At 48.4% G+C, this 25,705-nt stretch overlaps 1 protein-coding gene across 1 annotated transcript in view; it reads right to left on the reverse strand.

Annotated features, from left to right (window-relative positions):
• Positions 1–25,185, reverse strand: part of RECK (reversion inducing cysteine rich protein with kazal motifs) — a 134,050-nt gene extending 108,865 nt beyond the window's left edge. Inside the window, exons 1-2 of the mRNA XM_078594813.1 lie at positions 25,037–25,185; positions 498–556 (exon numbers count right to left, since the gene is read on the reverse strand). Coding sequence (XP_078450939.1) covers positions 498–556; positions 25,037–25,109 — 132 coding nt within the window. The 5' untranslated portion in view covers positions 25,110–25,185. The remainder of the gene's footprint in view (positions 1–497; positions 557–25,036) is intronic.
• Positions 25,186–25,705: the final 520 nt, after the last annotated feature.

The raw sequence follows: 25,705 nt of genomic DNA on the forward strand, positions 1-25,705 counted from the left end.
AAGTCAAATGCTTCAAATAAAAAAAACGTGTTCATGGCCAGCGATCACATACCATTGCGTCACAACGGAGGTTTGCACATTTGTCGTCAATTAAGAGCTAGTGTGGGTTAGGGAGAGAGGCAGGATGTATCATCCTAATGAGCCAAAGTAATGTTAACTATACGGGCTCCCACATGGCCGCACACAGGAAAGCCATTAAACGGAGCCGGCCTGCAGGATGCTCTAATTGGAGAATGGGTCAGAGTGCATGTGATGAGCATATTGGCATGAGCAAAATACCGGTTCAGTATGGAAAATGATGAAGTGACATAAAAGCTATTTCTGCAATGTTTTTATGGTCACAGGAGGAATGACCTTGCGTGAACACAGGCACACACAAATGGGAAACGTAGGACAAAACCGGCTTCAGTCATTGCTTTTTGTGAAGGGGCAGCAGAACATAGTAACAAAGGGTAGTGGCAGCGTGTGCGGTTGTGCGTGTACTAGGACAAGCTGACCTGTTCACATGCCTCCCGGCAGATGGGATACTCCCGGGCCTGGTAACAGCAAGCGGCATCTGACAGAGATTTGGAAATGGGATTAGATCCAGATAATCAATCTTCTAAATCACCAGAAATTAAAACATTGGCTGTGGACAAACCAAACCAACCATTCACAGTTATTTCAATGCTGAAGATTAATGAACACATTTTTATTATAACAACTCGTATTTTCAAAAATTGTGAACAAAATATGTCATTTTATTTCATGATCTCTTGTCCCCCACTCTCCCACTGTTGCCATTTTATTTCCCCATCTCATCAATCGCCGTTGCCTTCCAAATCACTCCTAAATTTACAACATTTTTTCAATAAAATGTTACTACATTCAAGCTGCCAGCAGCATTCATGAGTTAGCAAAAAGACCACATTGTGGTTAAACAAAAAAATATACGTTATTTGATGGTAAGAAAGTTGATAATATTGACCAATTTCGAGCGTGGGATAAGTGTAGCACATTTTGAGATTTATAGAAGAAAAGCACAGCAGGAATGATGGCCGATGATCAGGAATAGTGTGGTGTGGCAGCCAAGGAATGAAAAATGCTGGAGAGGACATTTACCATGGAGATGGATCAATGAAATATGCTCGTGTGCAGGTGCTAGGTTAATTGTTACATTGTAGAACCGTGAGAGATGGCAACAGCATGGGGAGGCCTTCATCCAGCAATAGATTGATGATCATGGCTGATTAGGATGAGCAGCAGGAGGAGATGGACAATTTGAGATGAAATGAAGATTATAGCACTTCCATTCTAATGTCTGGCCCTGACTGTGCCCTCTGTATCATGGTGACAGTCTCTCTCTCTCGGCTCTGGCTGGCTCAGAAGCACTGGGGGAAAGAGACTGGGCCTCGCGCCAGTCACCGTCAGCGTCGGGAGCCAGGTCAAGAAACAAGTGCACACTCGAGGCACCTGCCTCCTCGATCCATAAAGATTTTCAACACACAGTCCTTTATCTACATAACAAAATAAATAATATGTAAAGGTACCGCCCTGAAATCCTTTTATCATGCCACAGCTGGCAGAAGTCTTCTACTCAGGGGAGCTGTAAAGCCCCCTGCAGATGGCTTGTATTGGTGGGAGGAGAAGTGGTCAGCAGCGGCCTGCAACTCGAGTTTAAGAAGGCAATGGACTCGCCTTCTGATTATAATTGGTGATTTAAATTCACTGGTAGTGGTCTGAATACAGATTATCTGAGTGAGACATGCTGATGAGACGCAGATGGTAAAAAGTTATCCATAGTTGGCCTGCCTAAACAAATGCTGGTGGAAAAATCATCATCACGATCAATTGGGCAAATAGCCCGTAGGTATCCATTGCACATTTAGTCACATGTCTCCACTTTCCTCTGTTTTATGCCAATATGCTCAAGTAGTGCCACATCTTTCTGGCACCCATCTCTGATGTCGTCAAGCCATACTCTGTTAGGTCTTCCTGTCTTTCCTGTTCCTTCCATTTTTCCGAACAACACAGTTATCATTTTCCTGTTGTTGTTCATCCTACATGTGTCCATCACTGCCTGCAGTTGAAACATATATACGCACAATGTTGAGAGATTGTTCCATTTAGGTTAATGGAGTGAACAAAACAGCACGAATGAGACGGTAAAATTAAACAAAATATTGACTCTTGAATTGCATTGAGACCCTAAAATGTACTTAATTTGGAGCTTTCGTGACTGCAGGAATTACCCTAAAATGTGACAATGCATCGATGCATACCTACAGGTAAGACAGCTACTACGCAGCCACAACCTCCACCCTGAATCATAATCTAGACTCTTATCCACTGAACACCCGTAAACCTACTGTGACCACGTGTAAGGCCGTCATGCAAGTGATGTGGCGGCAGCATACACCTGTAATTCAACACTGGAGGCGAGGGTTGGTGGATCACACACAAATGTCAAACTCCCGTCCTGTGGCGGGAGTCGATGTGCCATACCCTAAGGCAATACAGCAAGCTGACTAATATCCATCTATTTCCATCTGTATGGGGATACAGATAGAAATAGAGTGTGGATTTACTCAGGGGACTCCGGTTTCCTACCACTTGTATAAACGATCATAAAATGGCTGAAAATGTTTCATATAAAATGTCAATGCTGCAGGATCCTCCTGAAAAGGAGTCATTGGACTCCTCGTGGTTTTCCTTGATAAATTAGTAATTATTCTAAACAGTAGTATTATTATTGTGTGCATAAACAGAGCAATGCACTGCATCCCTTATACGAATTTGTGCGAGTGTACACTTCACGCATTTGCGTAGACGTTTGGGCCCACGGGGCTTATACATTCTGTGATTTATCACGTGAAAATCTAAATACTTCCTAAGTTTAAAGAGTACATTTTAAGGACATCTGTAAAAGCAGATGGCTTCCTTGAATTGTGTTATTTAACAGAATATTTCGGTAGCAGGAATTTAAGATTTTTCAGCAGCAGGTGTGCACACATCTTGCTACTGAATCAATATTTACATAAGAATTTGGTAAACAATACCTCTATATATATGCACAACATAGCTGTGCTCTTTGCACAAAAAATATTGTTTAACTTCGGTGTCTATATGAACAAATGAGCCATAGGTCTACGCACTCATCTCCTGGTAGGTTCTGACAGACAAGTTAAAACTCAACAGTCTGAAGGCAAAGACCAAGTCGGACATTCCACAACCCTGTCGACTTGTTTCTACGAGGGATGGGCTCGTGACTTAAGTATTAATCTGAACAAAAATAAATCAGGCCTAGTTATGACATTTTTAGGTGACCCGAATTTTTATTACGAATTATTCTGAGAATAAAAGTTACATCACGAATATGGTGTCACGTACACCGTGACATCGATTGATGTCACTTTTGTGAACACATAAATATTTAGCAATGTAAACGATCCGTAAATCCTAAAAAGATCAGAAATTTTCCGTAGAAATTCAAGAACTCCAAATATTAACTTTTTATTAAAAACTCATCCCTAGTCTTTATCAGGTAATGCAGCTAACCAGATGGGACCCCAGCCAAATGATGAGGAAATGTGTTGTGTGACTATTTCACTCTGTGCAAATGCATTTTCACTATATGCTGCAGCTTTAATCACAGTTTGGAAAGTCTGTGGGTGGTGCTATTACGATACCAAGTAAAAAATGTAATACGCGAGGCCAGAGCCGATAAATGGCAGGTTACTATAAAATTAAACACATATACGCTACTTACAGTTAATCCCTTTGGGGGGTTTTGTAAATATTCAACGATGGCCATGACAGCAGTCTAATGGTCTCTGTCAAGTGTGAATGTCAAACGTGACGTATATTTATGGTTCATCACTGCCCTAGAACTGCATGAGAGGAGACTGACATTTGCTATGGTTTTTTTGCAGGAGCAATCTGAATAACTAACAAACATTTTTGTTAGAATGTTTATGCCATTTAAAATTGGAATTGCATGTCAATGGCATGACTAAAATCCCACATTTTCACGACTTCCTTGGAAAAAGACACTTGTAGCTTGAATGGACTCTCCACTTGGTCATACAAGTGCTGGTTGACTGAAATTTGGGATTTTGGTCATGCCAATGACACAATAATCCATACCTTTTACACACAACATCCAGACAAAACAATTCAACTCAAAGTATCTCCCCAATTTACCATGCAGGACATTGTCTCATCCCTATTTGCCCAAAGCAGGGAAAACTTTCACACTTCTATGGCAGATACCAGTCTCTCCAAAAGTATGGGAGCTGGCTGCGATAAACCGGCACTACTATAAGGACAACTGCTTTTAATCGCCTGACCCATAAACTTCAGGCCATTTATCCCAGCTGAGCTGCCCAAGGTGGCACGTGGAGGGCCTTCACCTAGCAGTGGATTGACAAAAGGGATGTGCATGTACATGAGCAGCCTAGCACTTAGCATCAAATTCTAATTAGCATTTAGCAAGGGAAAGCAATGGCCGCTCACCCCGAGCGAGGAGACCGTTCCAGCCACACCTCCATGCCCCTGCATGATTAATTGCCTTCTCGTGGGCTACAAAGACAAATATCCCCCGTATAGCCTGAACAGAATTTTGGCAAAGTGCTGTTAGAGTAGCGAGCACCTATGAAGGCTGGCACGGCACATGAGGGGGTGAGTGGCCAGCACCACGCTTTACCCCCTTTGTCTCACGAGTGGTGAGTTGACCTAGGGGAGGCCCAGGACCGGTTCAGATAATTGTCACTGGTGTTGGCCATGAGCGGGAATCGAACTCGGGTTGCCGGGCTCGTAGCGGAGCGCGCTAACCGCTACACACACATACACACACAGCATGCATGCTATACAGCACGTGCTGCTAGCAGGCCTGTACCAGAACAATAATAACTAAGGATGCGCGTGCTCATATGCTGGGTGGCTAAAAAAGAATCATCAAATTTTTGTGCATTACCATAAATATTTAACTACATAAAATACGTGTAAAATATTGCTAAATGTGTAAAATAAATGTCTTCACCCAGCAGTGGATTGAACATGTCTAATAATGATGGAGATCATAATAGACTAATGTATATATCATTGTATACAAAAATAAAAATTGTAAGTGATTTAACAATGTAATATTCAAAATTATTTGCATATTATAATATACAGCATTTGATTCATGATTCACTGCAAATATGCCATCGCATCGCACATACATGGTACAGAAATGTGTTATTTCAATTGTAGCAACAGCCTTACATCATTTCGATTTAAAGATTTCGTGACTGCAGGGATTCATCTTCTTGGTTCTTTCGGTAAAGTCACGTAGAAGGGAAGTAATAAAATAATAAAAATAAAACATAATAAAATAAAATAGCCTTACAACAATGATTTATTTTTTCGTCGGTCTATGCACTGTAGTGCCCGCTTGCGTCATGCGTTCGTGTAGACCCGTAAAACAAGCGTAGGAAAGAGCTTAAATATTAGCCTGACAATTCGCCTTAACATTTGCCCTGACAATTATCCCAAAAACATTAGCCTGACCACCCATCGTGTGCACGAGTCATTATGCATGTAGCACAGATCATTGTCCTTACATGTGAGGAATTCGCTACGGCATCTGGAAACGGTCTTGGAAAATGTACTATCGGCCTATTTTCCATCGAAAATAAAACGGCACGCGTTTCTCCGGAGTAATTTACAATTCACAGAGAAGTCCGTGAGCATCCATGTACCTATAAACTGAACTATTACGCATTTTTTGTTTATTTTACTAGGTAAAGCCCACTAAACTATATAGCTCGTTTTCTAGAAGCGATCTGGCCACAAAGGATAGCAACCACATACTCGAAACCAATTTCGGCAAAGGAAAAATTGTGCTTTTTGTTTCTGCAGTGAGCCAGTTCTCAATGCTTTTCACTGAGTTGAAGAGCATTAATGTGTAATTCACCGACGGTCGCCGATCGGTGGGATAGGCTCCGCCGCCTGGGCCATCAACCAATCAGAGGGATGAGCCGAAGTTCAAGGGCGGAGCTTAAAGGCTCTGGGGAGTAACCATCTAGAACGGTCGTGAGGGGGCGTGGCTGTAGGCGGGGCTTGGTTACGTAGGTCAAGGGATATAAGGGAAAGCCGGAAGGGGCTCGGGGTCAGTGCGTGGAGTCAGGGAGCGAGACCATGTCTCGCGCCTCCGGAACGCCAGCGGCCACGTGGCGGGCCGGAGGCTTCCTCCTTGCGAGCCGCCTGCCAGCGGCGCGCAGGAGCGGGGAAGGTATGAGCGAGCCGGTGCGAGCGACAACATCTAACCGCGCGGAATGGGAGTGGAGCCATGTCAGAGTGAAGAGCGCGGAGCTGTCCAGCTGTCGAGGAATACATGTAATAAAGAAGACACAATTCACAGATCGTCGTCGCAGTGGTTTATTACAAATGCATTAGCTCTGTCCGTCTGTCTGTCCGCCCATCTGTCTGTAACATTGGGTAGCTAAAACTTGCAAAATATGATTTCAATACGAATAAAACGTTCGTATAAAGCTGTGTTGCTGTAGGGACTTATCCTAATCGGTAAAATTGATTAACAAAAACATTGTCCACAATTTGGAAACCCAATAGAAATACGGGATGACAGTATTCGCAAATATCAAAACGCATTTTCCCTGATAGCTGTCTGCTACTAATTCAATACTTCAGAAGACACAAGCTTGTTGGAAAGCATTACAGAATACATGCGTACGCATTATTTTCCCAAATTTGTGATTAATTAAATACATTTTCCACATCTTCCCAAAAGAGGTCGAGCCACCTAGACCACATATAGCCTACGTTTGTACAGAAGATTTGAGCTTCTCAAACAGTGCAATACAACTTGGATTTACAAAACGTCTCAATACTGTAACCGAGCCTCGCTATAGTCAGGCGATGCTGCCGTGGTAGAATGGTTTACACACTGGACTTTCAAGTCAGAGGTCGCCAGTTCAATCTCCCGGTGTGGCAGGTCAGACAATGAGCACATTTCGAAATACCCGGCCTTCTGTTCACCCAGCAGTATAAATGGGTGTTCCACAGTTAGTCACGTGTAGTAGGATAAAGTGTGGGTACTCCCACCTCTGCCAAGACGTCTGATAATCGTGGAAGAGTAGGCAAAAATAGCTCGTAAAGTGGCTCTGTAGAATCTAATCTAGATTTGAAGTTTTCGTGATAGGGATGAATACTCTCTGGTTCTTTCGGTAAAGTCACGTAGGTATTAGATCCAGGTCCGATTCAGTACAGTACACAAAATCCGTGATCTAATCCCATCTGTGAAGGATGTCATTCCTGACATGCAATATTCTGGAGTCTACAAACTAAGTTGCACCTGTGGTGGGTGTTACATTGGGGAAGCGAAATGGCATATCTCGGACCGTGTTCGCGAGCACAAGTCAGATCTGAAACATGGCAGAACTAATAAGTCCGCCGTGGCTGACCATTGCTATAACTCTATGGGCTCTCATGATATTATTATTTTTTTCTGAGACCAAGGTACTCTGCAAACCTTCGGGCTTGTTCATGAAGCCATCCAGATATATAAACATAGACATAACTTCAACCGAGAAGATGGATACAAATTGAGCAATCATTGGAAGGACGTTATTAACCAGGTAAAACCTTAACTGCTTTATGGTGTTGCCTTTATTTTCCGCATCTCCAGCTTCTTCAGCTTCCCACTCCCAACCCCGCTCACTTCAGCACTCCCCCCCCTCTCTATCTCTCCCCCCTTGCTTCTCCCCCCCCCCTCTCTTCTTCTTCAGCTTCCCACTCCCAGCCCCGCTCACTTCAGCACCCCCCCCCCTCTCTATCTCTCCCCCCTTGCTCCTCCCCCCCTCTTTGACCTATATAGCCTCCTGTTACAGCAGCCCTTTTGCCCAATTCAGCAATTGTTTCTTGCTGTGGTTGTCCCACCTGATGACGGACGCTTGTGTTGCACCCGAATCGTCGTGATTTAACTTATTTTATACCTACGTGACTTTACCGAAAGAACCAAAGAGTATGGGTCTGTAGAAGTCCCTCTTCTGGAGGCCCAAATGCCAGCAGTGGCGTAACTACATTATCAGCTCAGGGGGTGCGGCAATCGGTCAGGTGAGACCCCAATATTGTTGAAAACAGATCTCATGGTGGTTGTCAAGGGGGCCCAAACCCGCAGCTTTGGCCACCAGTGGGGGCCAAGGCACCCCTTTTTGCGGCAAATGTTTTCACCAAAATGGCGGAACACCCTTGCAGTCGCTCCTAATTACTTACTTATTATACACGCGTGCATTTCCCCTCTCCATTGTTTATTTCGCTAAAGTCGCGTACATAGAAAAGTATTATATACAAACTTATTTACTCTATATAAAAGTTATAGTGTGCGTGTGAGTCCATATATGTGTGTGCGTTGTGTCTGTGCGAGTCCGTGTGTGTGTGCATCAATGTGTGTGCGAGTCAATGTGTGTTTGTGACAGTTGCTGTGTTTGTTTGTGTACGTCCATGTGTGTGCGGTGTGTGTTTAAGCCGATGTGTGTGTTTCAGTCGATGTGTGTGTGTGTAAGTCCATGGGTGTGTCTTAGTCGATGTGTGTGTAAGTCCATATGTGTGTGTAGTTCGATGTGCGTGTGAGTCTATGTATGTGTGTGTTTAAGTCAATGTGTGTGTCAGTCGATGTGTGTGTGTACGTCGAAATGTGTGTCTGGGTCAGTGCATGTGCATGTGTAAGTCGATGTGTGTGTGTGTAAGTCGATGTGTTTGTGTGTGGGTCAATGTGTGTCAGTCGATGTGTGTGTGTGTGAGTCCGTGTGTGTGTGTGTTAGTCGATATGTGTGTTTGTGTAAGTCCATATGTGTGTGTGTGTGTAGGTCCATGTGTGTGTGACTCTATATATGTGTGTGTTTAAGTCCATGTGTGTGTGTGTAAGTCGATGTGTGTGTGTGAGTCGCTGTGTGTCTGTACGTTGAAATATGCGTGTGTAAGTCCATGTGTGATTCCTCGATATGTGTGTAAGTCCATATGTGTGTAGGTCGATGTGTGTGTGAGTCTATGTATGTGTGTATGTGAGTCGATGTGTGTGTGTGTGTGTATAAGTCGATGTGTGTGTGTGCAAGTCGATGTGTGTGTGCGTCAGTCGATATGTGTGTGTCAGTAGATGTGTAGTCCGGCAAAACAACTCCCTACCTCCTCGCGGTGCCGGATGGGCAACGATGTGGTGGACAGTGCTGTGGGGGGGAGGGCCAATACCGATTGGCCTTTCCCCTCATGGCGTCTGTGACCACCGCAGCGGCTAAATGGGGGCTCTGGATGGGTGGGAGGGGCTAATAACCCCTCCACCTTCAATTAACTACCACTAAACTACGACCAAAAATTTTAATTAACAAGCTTGTGCCGGAGGCCCTGGGGGGACAGGGGTCGATGAAGTCTCCTGGCCAAACCCCATTTGGCGAAGCCAGGAGATTGAATCTTTACCCTCGGGGCTTGTTCTGTCTCACGGCAGGAGTTTTTTCGCACGGCAGATGGGGGGGGGGCGTATGTACACAGGAGTTTCCTGTTTTTTATGCTAATTTTGGTCACGTGACCAGGAAGTTACGATTTTAGATTTCCACTGAACCACGCGGGCGTCGGCCATTACACAGATAAGTCAAGATGGCGGCACACATCGCGTCTTAGTGAAGCCAGACGCAGTTGTCCATCGTGGGACTTTGAGAAGCATTGTCTGTAAGTTTGTTTATATTCTTATAATATTGGCAATGTCGTTGTAATGTTGGAATGACCGTTATAGTGATGTAAATGCCTTTATGGTGCCGTTAAGTTGTTGTGGTAAATACGAGGCCTAGTTAGCAACGAAGCCTGCAACTTTCCTTATTGTGGATGTTACTTGTGATTTAGTAGGTCGAGTCAGACTTGTGCCCAGGTGGTTATGTTGCGATCCTGAGAGCAAAGATGACAAAGTATCTCATCCTCAGTTTAGTGTTATGTGTAATGCTGTACATTTGGGGTGCAGTGGGATGGATACACGATGTGCCTTTATGCAACGCACCGGCTTGTACTTTTGTGTAGTTGTTCAGTGGTAATGTAGGGGCCTGGTCCGTCCAGGATCTATTGTTATCTAAGACAATGTTCTGATGCTGTGGTGTTCATTGTGTTGGTGTTTCCGGGTTATAACAGATGCTGTATCTGTGTTTTCTCACCAGTTTTACCTTGTTAAAATCAATAAATGACGATTGGAGTTGGACGTTCATCCTGGCTCCGAGGGTTTATTGAATGCAAGGTTATCTACTCGACTAGCGGTGCAGCGCAGCACACAGCGAGGCCGAGATAGTAAAAAGACACTCTTCTTGAAGCTCCCAACCAGCTCAAGCAAGGTGCTCTCAAGCAGTCAGCCTGCAGCAAGCAAGGAGCTCTCAAGCAGTCAGCCTGCAGCAAGCAAGGAGCTCTCAAGCAGTCAGCCTGCAGCAAGCAAGGAGCTCTCAAGCAGTCAGCCTGCAGCAAGCAAGGAGCTCTCAAGCAGTCAGCCTGCAGCAAGCAAGGAGCTCCCAAGCAGTCAGCCTGCAGCAAGCAAGGAGCTCTCAAGCAGTCAGCCTGCAGCAAGCAAGGAGCTCTGCAACAAGTCTACATTAAAAATTGTGTTGCAAGCATCACAGCATGGAAAGCCACAGTTCAGCAGGGAGAGATGCTGAAGAAGGTGATTTAAGCAATCCAGGACCTCCCATCCTGCCTCAAGAGGACCAAGGGAGTTCAAGGCCCCAAAGAGAGGTCAGGTTGACACAACGGGCCTTGGAAAGCTATGATGCTGAGAAACAGGACCTTGATGCCAGGATACAACAGGCATGGGACCGGGTTGAAGCAGATTTATCTGAAGCTTCAAACGCCTCAGACACAGTGGCCTCAATTCAGCGGGCCATCCAGCGAGTGAAGGTGAGCAGCTCAAGCTACAAGCTCCTGGCAAATAAATATATCTCCCTCCTGATGAAGGTGAAAACAGATGAGGGCATTGAGGGAGTGCGCATGCAAGAGGACTTTCTCGAACTGCTCGATGATAATGTGCAGGCAGTGATACAAGATGCAATGGACCTTGTGGAGGGCTTAAGAGAGACACGATCTCAGCACTCTGTCTCATCCAGGTCCACCACAAGATCTAAAGCCTCAGCACACTCAAAGACATCATCTACTAGTATGGCAGCAGCTCAGGCACGCGCAGCAGCAGAAGCAGCAAACGCCCGTATTGCCTACATGGCTGAAGAGGAAGCTATGCTAATTGAAAAGGCCCACATACAAGAAGAAGCAAGCATAGCAACTGCTGCCGCACGGAGGAAAGCAGAGCAGGAAGAAACAAGCATAGCAATTGCTGCTGCACGGAAGAAAGCAGAGCTTGAAGAGCAAGAGAGTACATTAGCGGCTACTGCTGCACGGAAGAAAGCAGAGCTTGAAGAGCAAGAAAGTATATTAGTGGCTACTGCCACAAGGAAGAGAATTGAGCTGGATGCTAAGTTAAGCACCCTACAACTCAAAAAGGAAGCAGCTGCTGCAAGGGCCCAGGCAGAGGTGATCGAGGCAGCAGCCAACCTGGATAAGGAAGAGAATTGGAGTGAGTTGGCACTCAGATACCTGTCAAGGACCGTGATCAACTCACCAGAAAAAAATATTTTGGACTGGTCAGAACAATGCATCAATGCTCCTCCACCAAACGATACTGAACAAAGGGTGGACGTTCAGGCATCGCCATCTCCACACCGAATGAACATGAACGCTGTCTACGGGAATGGTGGAAATGCATATCCTGCCCTAGCAGTTAGTCGCCGACTCAGCGTCGCACACGAGGGGTCAGACGTGGATGCATCAGGTCAGACCCACATTCCAGACAGTCACATAAAGGGATCAAACCAACGTGATCGCAACTCTTTTGGCCCACAGTCCAACGCCATCGCAAATGACGGCATGCAAGGCAATACAGCCAATAATGCCACCTCACAAGCGCCAGTATGGACACACCCTGGATCAGCAGGATTAGGGGACTTTGATAGGTACCTGGCTCACCGTGAACTAATCAACACAGGACTCGTTAAGTTTGATGACCACTCTGAGAACTATCGAGCCTGGAGATCTACCTTCAGGAATGCAATCCGAAATGCAAACATCTCTGCAAGTGAAGAACTCGACCTGTTGGTGAAATGGTTAGGAAATGAATCTGCAGAGTACGCAAAGAGGATCCGGTCAGCAAACATTGACGACCCCGCCTCAAGCCTGCATGCGGTTTGGGAGAGGCTCGAGGAGTGCTATGGTAGCCCAGAAACTATTGAGAAGGCTCTCTTCAAGAAGTTGCAGAACTTTCCAAAAATCTCTGGTAGGGACAATAAAAGGTTACGAGAGCTTGGAGATCTTTTGATGGAGCTTGAATCAGCCAAGGCTGACCCCTACTTACCAGGTCTCATTTTCTTGAATACCTACCATGGCGTGAACCCCATCATAGAGAAATTGCCATTTGACGTTCAGGAAAAATGGAGAACAGCGGGTTCAAGATACAAGTCAGAGCATCAGGTTGCATTCCCCCCATTCTTTTTTTTATCCGCAACCTGGCTAAGACCAGAAATGACTCGAGTTTCATGTTTGGCACCACGGGGATTTCCAGTCCAGATCTCCCAAAAATGGAAAGAGCAATGGCAAAACGAGGAATAGCGAGAGTGCCAATTTCCGTACACAAGACTGAGGTCTCTCCTACGACATTCGCAAACTCCGTCCAGGCAACCACCACAAATAAAAAGTTAGAGGATTCAGAGAAGCAATGCCTATTGCATGATGAACCTCACTCCCTCCAGAAATGCCGTGAGTTCAGGAGGAAGGCATTGGAAGAGCGGAAGAACATGCTGAAAGAATTTGGAGTGTGCTTCAAATGCTGTGCTTCTACAAACCACCTTGCAAGGAATTGCAAGGCAGATATCAAGTGCGAGGAATGTGGCAGCGACAAACACACAACTGTTCTGCACACATTTTACTCCAAACCCAGTGGCACTAAGGCTTCCGATCCCGAAGCAGAGCACAGCGGGGAGCAATGCGAGACCGCCGCACTCACTTCGTCAATCACAACCAAATGCACAGAAGTCTGTGGAGGAGGCTTCAAAGGAAGATCTTGCTGAAAGATATGCCTCGTCCGAGTGTATCCCAAATGACATCCTGAAAGGGCAGTAAGGATGTACGCCATAATGGATGACAAGAGCAACAGGTCTTTGGCAAGGTCAGAGTTCTTTGATCAGCTAAGCGTAGGTGGGAATTCCTTTCCATACACGCTCAGAACATGCTCAGGACTGATGGAGACAGCGGGAAGAAGAGCGAGCGGCCTCATGGTGGAAACCATGGATAGCACCATGAAGCTAGCCCTTCCTACGGTGACAGAGTGCAATGAGATACCGGACGACAGGAGTGAGATTCCCACGCCCGAAGTTGCACGTCACCACCCACACCTGAAACCCATAGCAGAGTTCATCCCGCCATTGGATCACGCGGCACAGATTTTACTTCTGCTAGGCAGGGACATGCTGAGAGTCCACAAGGTTCGTGATCAACGCAATGGACCTCACGACACTCCCTACGCCCAGAGACTCGACCTAGGATGGGTCATCGTAGGTGATGTTTGTCTCGATGGAACACACAAACCAGACCGCATTAGCACATTCAGAACAAGTGTGCTCACGAATGGGCGCACGTCGCTCTTCAAACCGTGCCCCAACCACTTCACGCTGAAAGAGAAACTCGGCGAGAAAAGTCAAGGCTGTACCGTGCAGACTTACGAAGAAACCACCACGACTTCGCTTGTACATCCACCGTCTTCGCTGGAGTTTGTTCTTCCACGTTTCTCCAAGCCAGTCCTGACTGACAAGAGGAAGCCAAAGACGAAGCTACTGCTCGTCGCTCTGCTGGTGGTCGTGGCAGTGGTCGCTGCGGCCGTGGCCTCTCCGTTCCTAGACCCGGAGCTGTCATCCGAGTGGGAATCCTGGGAGGAGTTCCACGGCAAGGCCCCACAACCAGAACATACCATCCCAAGGCTCGAGCTGCGTGGAGATGTTCTAGCTACAGAAGTGGCGGAACTGATCTTAGACGAATTGGACGTCAAACTGGACGTGGTCAAGTTCTACACAGACAGTAAGGTCGTACTAGGCTACATAAACAACCAAACCAGAAGGTTCTACACCTACATCAGCAACCGGGTGGAACGCATCAGGAGATCGACGCAGCCGGAGCAATGGAATTACGTTCCAACTGACCAGAATCCAGCAGATCTCACAACTAGGTTCGTCCCTGCATCTCTGCTGAAGCAAACCATCTGGCTGACGGGTCCAGCGTTCCTTTTACGACGTGACAGTGGCCCATGTACTACCAAGGAGACCTTTGGACTCATAGAGCCCGAGTCAGACAAGGAGATTCGTCCTCAAGTGAAAATTTTCGTAACGAATGTGCGACCAAGCAGTCCACTGAGTCCGCACCATTTTGAACATTTCTCGAAATGGACGACGCTTGTGCGAGCGATAGCACATTTAACCATATCGCAGACTGCTTCCATCGCCCGATGAGAGGCACCACTGGTAGCTGCAATGGATGGCATCACTGCACAGTACCACGCACTGAAGACGGGCTTTCCAGAGCAAGGAAATCAATCTTCCGCTGTGTGCAACAGGCAGCTTATGCAAGTGAGATCAAGGCCATCAACAAGGGAGAAGACCTTCCTAGGGTCAGCACCCTCAGGAAGCTAAACCCCAGAATGGACAAAGACGACTTGCTCAGGATCGGTGGTCGGCTAGGGAATGCAAAATTAGATGAGAATGAACGAAACCCCCTCATAATCCCAAGCCAGAGCCACATCGCAATCTTACTTGTGCGCCACTACCACGAGAAGGTCAAGCACCAAGGTTGGCACTTCACAGAAGGAGCAATCCGATCTGCAGGGCTGTGGATCGTTGGAGCAAAGAGGTGCATCGCCAGTACAATCCACAAGTGTATCAGGTGTCGTAAGCTACGTGGAAAACAGGAAGAACAGAAAATGGCAGACCTCCCAGCCGATCGACTCAGTGTGGAACCTCCCTTCACCTCTATAGGGATCGACGTGTTCGGACCATGGACAGTCATCTCCCGCCGCACCAGAGGAGGGCTCGCGAACAGCAAACGTTGGGCAGTGCTGTTCACCTGTATGAGTACACGAGCAGTGCACATCGAAGTCATCGAGTCCATGGACTCTTCGAGCTTTATAAATGCACTCCGGAGATTCTTCGCCATCAGAGGGCCAGCCAAGCAACTCCATTCTGATTGTGGAACCAATTTCATAGGAGCATGTAAAGAGCTTAAGATCAATACAGAGAATGTTGAAGATGATTCTATCAGGAAATACCTTAGTGACCAAGGCTGCACATGGATCTTCAATCCTCCCCACTCTTCGCATATGGGTGGAGCCTGGGAACGCATGATCGGGATTGCTCGACGCATTCTCGACTCCATGCTATGTGATGTTGGGTGCACACGGCTCTGTCATGAGGTCTTGACCACTCTCATGGCCAAGGTCTCAGCCATAATTAACTCAAGACCCCTGATCCCCGTCTCAACCGACCCGGAGTCACCATTCATCTTGACTCCTGCTACACTTCTTACCCAGAAGGCAGACGTGCTCACAGCACCTACCGAGGAGGCCAGCACTGCAGACCTCTACAGACGTCAATGGAGACAAGTGCAGAGCTTCGCGAACACATTCTGGCGTCGCTGGAAAAACGAGTACCTGACGACACTCCAAGTGCGCAACAAGTGGCAGTCTAACAGACCAGACATCCAAGAAGGCAACCTCGTCCTACTGAAGGACAACCAAGCCAAACGGAATGAGTGGCCAATGGGCCGCATCCTCAAGTCGATTCCAAGTGCCGATGGAAAAGTTCGAAAAGTCGAGGTTATGATTGCGAAGCAAGGTGTCGCAAGAACTTTCGTCAGGCCCATAGTCGAGACAGTACTACTTCTCTCCCGCAAAGATATGGACAAATAAGTTGACCCGTCGAAGTTGTTATACATTTGTTTAGATAGGAAATAAATGGTGGTATCTCTTAGATTCCAGACGGGGAGTGTTCTGTCTCACGGCTGGAGTTTTGCCGCACGGCAGATGGGGGGGGGCGTATGCACACAGGAGTTTCCTGTTTTTGATGCTAATTTTTGTCACGTGACCAGGAAGTTATGATTTTAGATTTCCACTGAACCACGCGGGCGTCGGCCATTACACAGATAAGTCAAGATGGCGGCACACATCGCGTCTTAGTGAAGCCAAACGCAGTTGTCCATCGTGGGACTTTGAGAAGCATTGTCTGTAAGTTTGTTTATATTCTTATAATATTGACAATGCTGTTGTAATGTTGGAATGACCGTTATAGTGATGTAAATGCCTTTATGGTGCCGTTAAGTTGTTGTGGTAAATACGAGGCCTAGTTAGCAACGAAGCCTGCAACTTTCCTTATTGTGGATGTTACTTGTGATTTAGTAGGTCGAGTCAGACTTGTGCCCAGGTGGCTCTGTTGCGATCCTGAGAGCAAAGATGACGAAGTATCTCATCCTCAGTTTAGTGTTTTGTGTAATGCTGTACATTTGGGGTGCAGTGGGATGAATACACAATGTGCCTTTATGCAACGCACCGGCTTGTACTTTTGTGTAGTTGTTCAGTGGTAATGTAGGGGCCTGGTCCGTCCAGGATCTATTGTTATCTAAGACAATGTTCTGATGCTGTGGTGTTCATTGTGTTGGTGTTTCCGGGTTATAACAGATGCTGTATCTGTGTTTTCTCACCAGTTTTACCTTGTTAAAATCAATAAATGATGATTGGAGTTGGACGTTCATCCTGGCTCCGAGGGTTTATTGAACACAAGGTTATCTACTCGACTAGCGGTGCAATGCAGCGCACAGCGAGGCCGAGATAGGGCTCCTCCAGAAACAACAAAAAGCCACTATGGATGGCCACGTGGAATGTTCGAACGCTCACTGCGGAGGAAAGGCTTCCACTCCTCTGTCGGGAGCTGGACCGGTACCGCCTGGATCTCTGTGGTATTCAGGAGGTCCGACGGACCGGCCCTGGCTCCTGCCACCATGAGGGGTGGACAGTCCCATACTCGGGGCAGGAGACTGCCAAACAACAGGGAATGGCTTTTCTTCTGAACAAAAGAATGAAGGGGGCGTGGGAGCGTGGTGGTGAGGTGTGGGAAGCTGTAAGCCCCAGGCTACGTTGGGCTCGCCTTCCCATCAACCGGAGGTGAGGAGTGATGCGGTTATGGTTACTTATGCCCCCACCGAAGACGAACATCCGTGGAGGGATGCAGGCAAGGCCGATGAGTTAGATGCCTTCTATGACCTCCTGTCACAGGTGCTAGCTAAAGTGGCCCCTCGGGACAGAGTCATCTTGTTGGGTGACTTTAATGCCCGAGTTGGTCATGATGCTGGCACCTGGTCTGAAGTGATTGGAATGCATGGGCCAGATCAGCTCAATAATCACGGTAGGAGGCTGCTAGATGTTTGTGTAGCCCATGGGCTTGCAATTACCAACATTCTGTTCTGGGATCGGCGCATCCATACAACAGCATGGATGCATGCTGGGTCCAAGGCTGGACTACATAGTGAAGGAACAGCGGATGCGGGCCCATGTGCTTGACACCAGGACCTACCGTGGAGCTGATCTGCCCTCTCACAATCGACTAGTCATCTGTAAGATGCGCCTGCCATTCTTCCACTCCGGTGGTGGGTGTACACCCAGGACCCTATTCAAACCTAAGGTGGCCTGGTCTCAGCTAGCTGATGAAAGTTGCAAGCGAGAATTTCATCATCGCTTGCGGCTGGGGTTGGCATCGTCCCCCACTCCTCCAGATGTTGAGGGTCAAATGGTGAGGTTTAGGACTATGACTAAGGCAGCTGCAATGGCTGCTTTGGGTACGTGGTCCAGACACCCCCAGAGACTCTAGCTGACAGAGGAGGTGTTCAAGCTGGCTGAGAAAAAGCGACAGGCCCACTCTCATCGGCTACAGCATCCCACGTCGGAGAATGAGGAGGCTTGCCGCAGCCTTCGCTCCGAGGTTCGGAGAGCTGTGAGGCGCTGCAAGGAAGGATGGTGGTCGCGGGTTGCTGAGGAGATGGAGTTTGCCTCAATGGCCCGCGACCACAAATCCCTATTTAATTCCATCAAAAAAGTAACCTGCAGCGCCACACCTATTACCATCATTAGGACTGGAAGGATGCCCTGGTGGTCCCCATCTTTAAGAAGGGAGACCGCACAGAGTGTAACAACTACAGGGGCATCTCACTCCTCAGTGTGCCGGGAAAGGTTCTGGCAAGGATTATTCAACACCGCCTTGCTAGGCACGCTGAGGAGAGGCTTACGGAGCCCCAATGTGGTTTCAGGAAAGGGCGGTCCTGCACAGATGCCATATTTTCTGTCCGTTTGCTACAGCAGAGATGTAGGGAATTCCAACAAGACCTACATCTCTGCTTTACCTGACCTGGTCAAGGCTTATGATACCATCAGTAGGCCTGGGCTCTGGGTTATTCTTCGTGCTTTCGTAGTCCCTGACCCACTGCTCACAATCATTAAGGACATTCATGATGGTGAGCGGGTCCAGGTAATACTACGTGGCCGAGAGTCGGAGCCATTCGCTATTCACCTTGGGGTGCAACAGGGATCTCCTCTGGCTCCAACATTATTTAACATCTATTTCGACCACGTAGTTCGTGAAGCCTTCAGTAGCTGTACCGGAGGAATTTCCATCTGCTACAGATACAATGGGAGGCTGATCGATGCCTGGGTGCCGTCAAATGATGGCTCTCTATTGGTCAACCACGTTATGTATGCCGATGACCTGGTAATTGCGGCTCACTCAAAGGAGGAGTTGGAGGCGCTGCTGCTGAAACTGGAGTGTGCCACTAAGAAGTGGGGCCTTACCGTCATCCCCACAAAAACGAAGCACCTGCCTGGGTATTTTGTACCATCGGGCACTCCCCCCCCCCCCCACAACTCCAAATCGGTGATGGGGCAGTTGTGGAGAAAGTGGAGAGTTTCCCATACCTGGGCAGTATGCTCATGACCGGCTCCGGTTTAACAGCAGACGTCTCACTCCGAATCAGTCGAGCGGCATTATCTTTTCATCAGTTGCGTAACGCTGTGTGGAAGCTACCTGGTCTGTTGCTCCGCACAAAGCTTCGGGTCTTCTCGGCCACAGTCATTCCCTCCCTTCTCTACGCTTGCGAAACGTGGACCCCCCTAATGGAACATCTTCACCGATTAGAAACATTTAGGCTGGCCTGCCTACGATCAATCCTGGGTTTATCCCGGCTGGATTGTGTGAGGAGCTCACAAATCCTTGAAAGATCTGGACAAAGTTCCATCGGTGAGCTCCTCTGGCAGGCAAGGCTGCATTGGCTGGGCCATGTAGCCCGCATGCCCAATCACCGCATGCCCAAACAGCTTTTGTTCGGCTGGGTCGAGGGGGCTAAACGGGCGTGGCACGGGCTAGAAAAGAGATGGAGTGATGTGGTACAGGAGGATGTGGAGCTGAGTGGACTTGCCGATGACTGGTACCAGCGGTGTCAAGATCGGCCTCTGTGGAGGAGGCTTGTGAAGGACGCTACTGGGCAGTTGGAGGAAGTCGCCCTCCAACAACAAGGGAGGACAGAGGAGCAACACTCACAACAATGAGCAGAGCGCCAGGTGGCTAAAGCAAAGCAAGTTGGCACAGTAACGGGCACAGGTGGTCCATCAGCCAGTCATCTCAGTCAGCCGACCCGTGGCACCTGGGTCTGCCCTGTGACCTACTGCCAGTGGGAGTTCGACACTTCACGTGGCCTCAAGGTGCACATAGCCTGGCACAAGCGTCGTGGTGACGTCACCGCCACTTAGTGGCGAATGGCGATTGTTGTTGTGTGTATACGTCGATGTGTGTGTGTGCAAATCGCTGTGTGTGTGTCAGTCGATGTGTGTGTGTTAGTCAATGTGTGTGCATGGTGTGTGTGTGTGTAGTAATTTTTACAATAATGTGTGTCTAATTACATGTGTGCGTGTGAGTCAATGTGCGTGTCTGCGTCGATGTGTGTGTGTAAGTCGATGTGTGTGTGTGAGTCGATGTCTGTGTGTAAGTCGATGTGTGTGCGTGGGTTCATGTGTGTGTTTAAATCCATGTGTTTGTGTCTTAGTCGATGTGTGTGTGTGGGTGTAAGTCCATATGTGTGTGTGTAGGTCGATGTGTGTGTGACTCTATGTATGTGTGTGTGTGAGTCGATGTGTGTGTGTAATTCTACGTGTGTGTGTGAGAGTCGATGTGTTTGTGTAACTCCATGTGTGTGTCTAAAGTCAATGTCTGTGTGTTACTCCTTGTGCGTGTGTGTAAGTAGATGTCTGTGTGTTTGATTCCATGTGTGTGTGTGGAAGTCGATGTGTTTGTGTGTGTGGGTCGATGTCTGTGTGTGTGTAATTCGATGTGTGTGTGTGTCTTTTTCGCCCGGGCAACGCCGGGTACTTCCCGCTAGTACATTATATAACGTGGCTAAATTGGTGCAAAGCAATACTATAATTAGCATTGGCAGAAGCCCTACCACCTGCTGTAGAATATTCACCACAAGTGTGCACGAGCGATTGCGTATTTGTAGACAACGCAATTTTCTCGGATCTGTTTGTCCACATGTGTAAGAACGCACTCGGTTTACAGCGTCATGCTGAGGTGTGGCTGCGCATGGACGTTTTGCGAATTCCACTTCACACTGGGCATAGGTGTGTAGTGACTGTGCTTGTCACTGTATGGTGCCGGGGCTTACGAAGCCACGGCGGGTAAGGTGTTGTCATTATGGGCAGCCCGGGTTATGGGATGTAGTACCAGCCCTAGCGGGGCTTGTGTGAGTGCTGGTTAGCGCGGGGGCACCACGAGCAGTGTGCAGTGCGGGTTCCCGGTGAGGGAGCGAGAGGGAGCGTCTGCCAGCCAGGGTCTCCTTGTGGGCATGATACTCTGGTTGACCTGCTATCACGTGAACGGATGATATTTGAGGGGGGGCACCGGTGGACGGGAGCCGTGGGGCGGTCACGTGGTCCAAAGGAGCTCTCGGGAATCTTCGAGAAGGAGTTCGAGAGACCTGGAAGGTGGGCGGGGCGAAGGGTGGAGCCAGCCCCAGTCCAGGGGCATATAACGAGGACCCCGTGAGGAGCTCGAGGTTCTTCGTGTGCTGATGTTACGAAGATCCACGTCGGGGAGAAGACGCCTCTAGCCACGCGTTCCGGGACCCAGCTTGTGGTCCGGACTGGGATAGCGAACCATGTCTAGTTCTGCCGTAGCGTGGTTAGATCGGCATTCGAGACCCGAGTGTAGATTGTGCTTTGTTACGTACTGTTGTGTAAATAAATAGTGTTGCTCCTAAGATAACGTATGTGACTCAGTTGGACTCACTCCAGGTGTATACTGTGTATGCTCTGTTGCGGAGCGCCATGTCATTGGTCACCTCCGTTCTGTCTCCACATACAAATAAAACTAATTTTTAGTCCGTAGGTTCGCTTTTCACACCAATATTATCCAGCATTATTCTTCATGGAGAACAATAACGGAGTGGCAGCCAAGGAATGGAACGCGTCCCAGAGTAAGGCCACCGATGAGATGGAACGACCGAATCAGCGCGTGCCTAGGTGTTACGTGGATTGTTGCATCGCAGAATGGATTTGGGAGGCATTCATCCAGCAGTGGATAGTCCATGGTTGATAATATAGAATGCTTATTCAGCATTATCTGTTTAAGCAAGATAATCCTGGCCCAGATTTCAAAATTATAGGCGATCCAAGTTCGATTCCCGCTCACGGCCAACACAAGTGACGAATATCTGAACCAGTCTTGGGCCTCCCCTAGGTCTACTCAGACTCAAACGAGTATCTAGTACGATGTCTAAACATCGCCACTCGGGAGACAAAGGCGGCCGGGCGTGGTGCTGGCCACCCACCCCCCTCGCGTGCCGTGGCCCAAAAATCGGTTAAGGCTATGCAGGGGATCTTTGCTTTTTCAAAGGGTGGGGGGGGCGATGCCGCACAGCACACAACTCGAGTGAGTTATCTTGGCCACGAAACCCAAGACCGATCTAATCCCCCACTCATTTCCTTCAGCATCGCGGTCAAGCCAAGAAGATGACGGCTGTGCCGGCTCCCCTCGCGAGCGCAGGCACGCGGGAGGCGTGCGCGGGGGGCAGCCAGCCCTTCCGCCGAAATTATTCCGCGTAAATCTCATAATAGGTTGTCCGGGCTCACTCATGCATATAATCACAACGCCGTGCGCTGCAATTACATGCCCATATTAATGCTGGCCCCGCATTAATCACCTTTCAGGACATACTCAAGCTGTTGGTTGTGTAATAGCCGGCTTGTTTTGAACGAATAAATAAGGCGAGAGGATAAATTATTATGAAAGCATGTAGGAAATCTCATCGTATGATTTACGCGTTAGGATAAAAGTAACGTGGCTGGTAGTATATGTAGGGGTGTTAGAGAGAGAGCCGTTATGCATGGCAGCTTATGGGAAACAAACACAGTGGGCGGGGCTACGTGAGTGCATGGGGGGGGTGCTCTCAACGACGTCCGCACCAGGCAGCCCGGGGCCCCACCCCTCAGCGGGGGTGGAGTATAAAGGGGGATGTGTCAGAGGGCTCGGGGCAGAATGTTAAAGCTAAACTAGTGAAGACCGAAGATCGTCTAGCTAGAGCCCTGGACTCCCCTGGGACGCCGCCCTTGTCAGGGCCGCGCAGAACCGAGCCAGCGGCGTGGTCCCGAGAACCAGAGCTAGTGCTCTGGGACTCCGGGTACCGTAGCCCGACTTACCAGTGTCGGGCCAGACAGCCTCCCCTTGCCCGTTAGTGGAGGACTAGGAGGTAGGTCAGAGATAGCTAGCAGTGTATTCCCAGCTAGCCGGGTGAGGGGGCCGATACCCCCTCTAGTATTGTATGTCCACAGTTGTGACTACTTGTACGGAATAAATACGTGTGCCTCACCAACGGTGTCCAAGAGTCATCAACGGTACTTCATATATATAACGCACAAAGACAAAGATCACCCGTATAGACATAACATAATTTCGGGGCAAGTGCTGTTAGAGAGCACCTATGAAGGCCGGCACGGCACAAGACTGCGTGGATGGCCAGCACCACGTCCGGCCGCCTTTGTCTCCCCAGCGGCGATGTATATACATCGCACAAGGTAATCCTTTGGGCTGAGTCGACATTGGGAGGACCCAGAACAGGTTCAGACAATTGTCTCTGGTGTCTGACCGTGAGCGGGAATCGAACTCGTGTCGCCGGGTCCGTAGTCCAGTGCGCTAAACCACTACGCCATCGCTCGCCACTGGCAGTATAACGCACACGCGCGCACAATGAACGATGCTTAGCGGTAGTTACGCGCACGATTGCAGACATGATGATACCGGAGTCTCTGTACAGCAGAGCACGTACATAAACACACACTCACACACTGATTTACAGACACATACAGTTACACACAAGACAGAGACACACACACTCAGGCACGCAAAGACAAAAAAAAGATGCACATATAAAATTATACAAATACAGAGACACCCACACATCGACACGCGTTTATACATACAAGACACCAAGGCCGTAGCCATGGAGTCAACATTGGGGGGGACCAAATCTTCCAGGGGGTCTAGGGGTCCCCCCCCCCCAAGAAAAAAAATCTAAATTTGAAAACTAATTTCCTGCCTAAAATAAAAAAAATCACTAACACATAGGATGGACTTTTTTTTTACAATAATGTCTAATAGTGTATTGTATTACATTGCTCTGTTTTTTCTTTTTTACCTTTTCTTGTTTCATTGTATGTAATGGCAGAGATTAGGGGTTAATAAAGTACAACCATAGCCACAATCATATAAACATAAATCTATGCATTGTTATATGAAGACAAGTCCAGATATTATGGCCAAGGTTTAGCAAATTGTTATTTTTATTTACAAAGCATAGCAATTATTTGTTTATATTGTTTATAGCAAAATATTGGGGGGGGACATTTTGAGCATATTTGAATATTGGGGGGGGGGGGAATCTGTCCCCCCCCCCCCCCAATATATAGTATAATTACGGCCTTGAGACACACACACACATACAAAGACATACATGTACAAAGACACATACAGCAAGTAAACTCCAGTGCATTTGTTTAACTAGGCGAGAACTCAAGAGACCAGGGTCGTGAGAGGCATTGGCAAATGACCTGGGAGTGACATACAAAAAATCCCCCGTATAACCTTAACATACTTTTGGGACAAGTGCTGTTAGCGAGCACCTTTGAAGGCCCGTACGGTACACAAGGGGGTGGGGTGGCCAGCACCCACGCCCGACCGCCTTTGTCTCTCCAGTGGCTATGTTTACACACCGCACCAGGTACTCGTTTGAGGCTGAGTCGACATAGGGGAGGCCCAGGACCGGTTCAGATGACTGTCACTGTTGGTCGCGCAGCGCGTTAACAGCTACACTGCTGCTCCTCGTACACACAGACACGTGCACAGACGGCGAGATAAAAACGTCGCTCAATTCTTCTCGAAACCAGCGCAGCGCAATAACAATGCAGCACGTGTAGCCAAGGACGGCAATACGGTTATACGGGGACGGGGGCACGCAATCATCCAGACGGGAGTAGCGGGACACAGGAGTTACGGGTGTGCATGGAAACACGAAGGGGGGCACAGTCACAGGGGGCTAGCGGACAGACGTACACAGATAGGTACGAGAGTAGGCTTGGGTCCACGTGTTAAGGGCGTATCAACAAGTGCGAGCGAGCGAGCAAAGGAACCCTGGATTCAGTGCTCTTTAATCGATCACACCTCGCTGTCCACGCACACACGTACATACACACACAGCATACACTCACCACGGACGTAGACACACACATACACGGGCAGGTAGATTTGATGCGCATCGCTGCATCATCACCACCACGCCGCGTGGCGACCCGACCATCGCAGGGTCGCGCGCACGCACGCGCGCGCGCGCGCGCTCTTCGCCGTGACGGCTACCTTACCTTGGCAGCGCACCGCGGCGATCCTGGAGTACACGAGGAGGAAGACCGCGATCATTCCAGGGTAGGCGCCCATCGCCGGAGCCGTGAATACATGATGGATGTGCCGGCCCCGCAACAAACATCCCCCCCCCCCCAAGAGCGAACGTCAGAGTCGGGAAGGAGGAGGAGTAGGAGAAGAAGGAGGAGGCTGTGGCGGAGAGAGGAGGGGAGGGAGGAGGGGAGGGTGGAGGAGGCTGGGCTGCAGCGATTCTCAGTTCCCGTCTTTCCACGCGCCTTGCAACTGTTTGCAAGAAGCGCCGCTTGCATAGCGCGTGCAGTACGCTCTTTAAACTATACTCCGTGATTCGTTTTAGCCGGATCGGTCCGGAACGCTGTTCTGGGAATTATTTCAGCCACTCCACAATAATCTCGCCCAATTAGATCCTAGACCTGTTTCTATGATTGTAGGAATATGGGGTACAATAATATAGGGTTACTATAGATGAGTTAACCTTGTACTCGAGTGAAAGTACCTTACGCCGATAATCCCTACTCCAAGCCAGACTAGGAGCATTACAAAACATATCTAGTGAGAATCGAAGCCCCGTGTATACCTTATGTCTGCAAAGCACATGCAGTATACAGACACCGTAAAGTGGGTAGAGTGGATAGTATTTACAGGGGGTGTGA

This window comes from Lampetra planeri, chromosome 1 (genome assembly GCF_965212315.1).
Source record: "Lampetra planeri chromosome 1, kcLamPlan1.2.h2, whole genome shotgun sequence".
Taxonomy (NCBI): domain Eukaryota; kingdom Metazoa; phylum Chordata; class Hyperoartia; order Petromyzontiformes; family Petromyzontidae; genus Lampetra; species Lampetra planeri.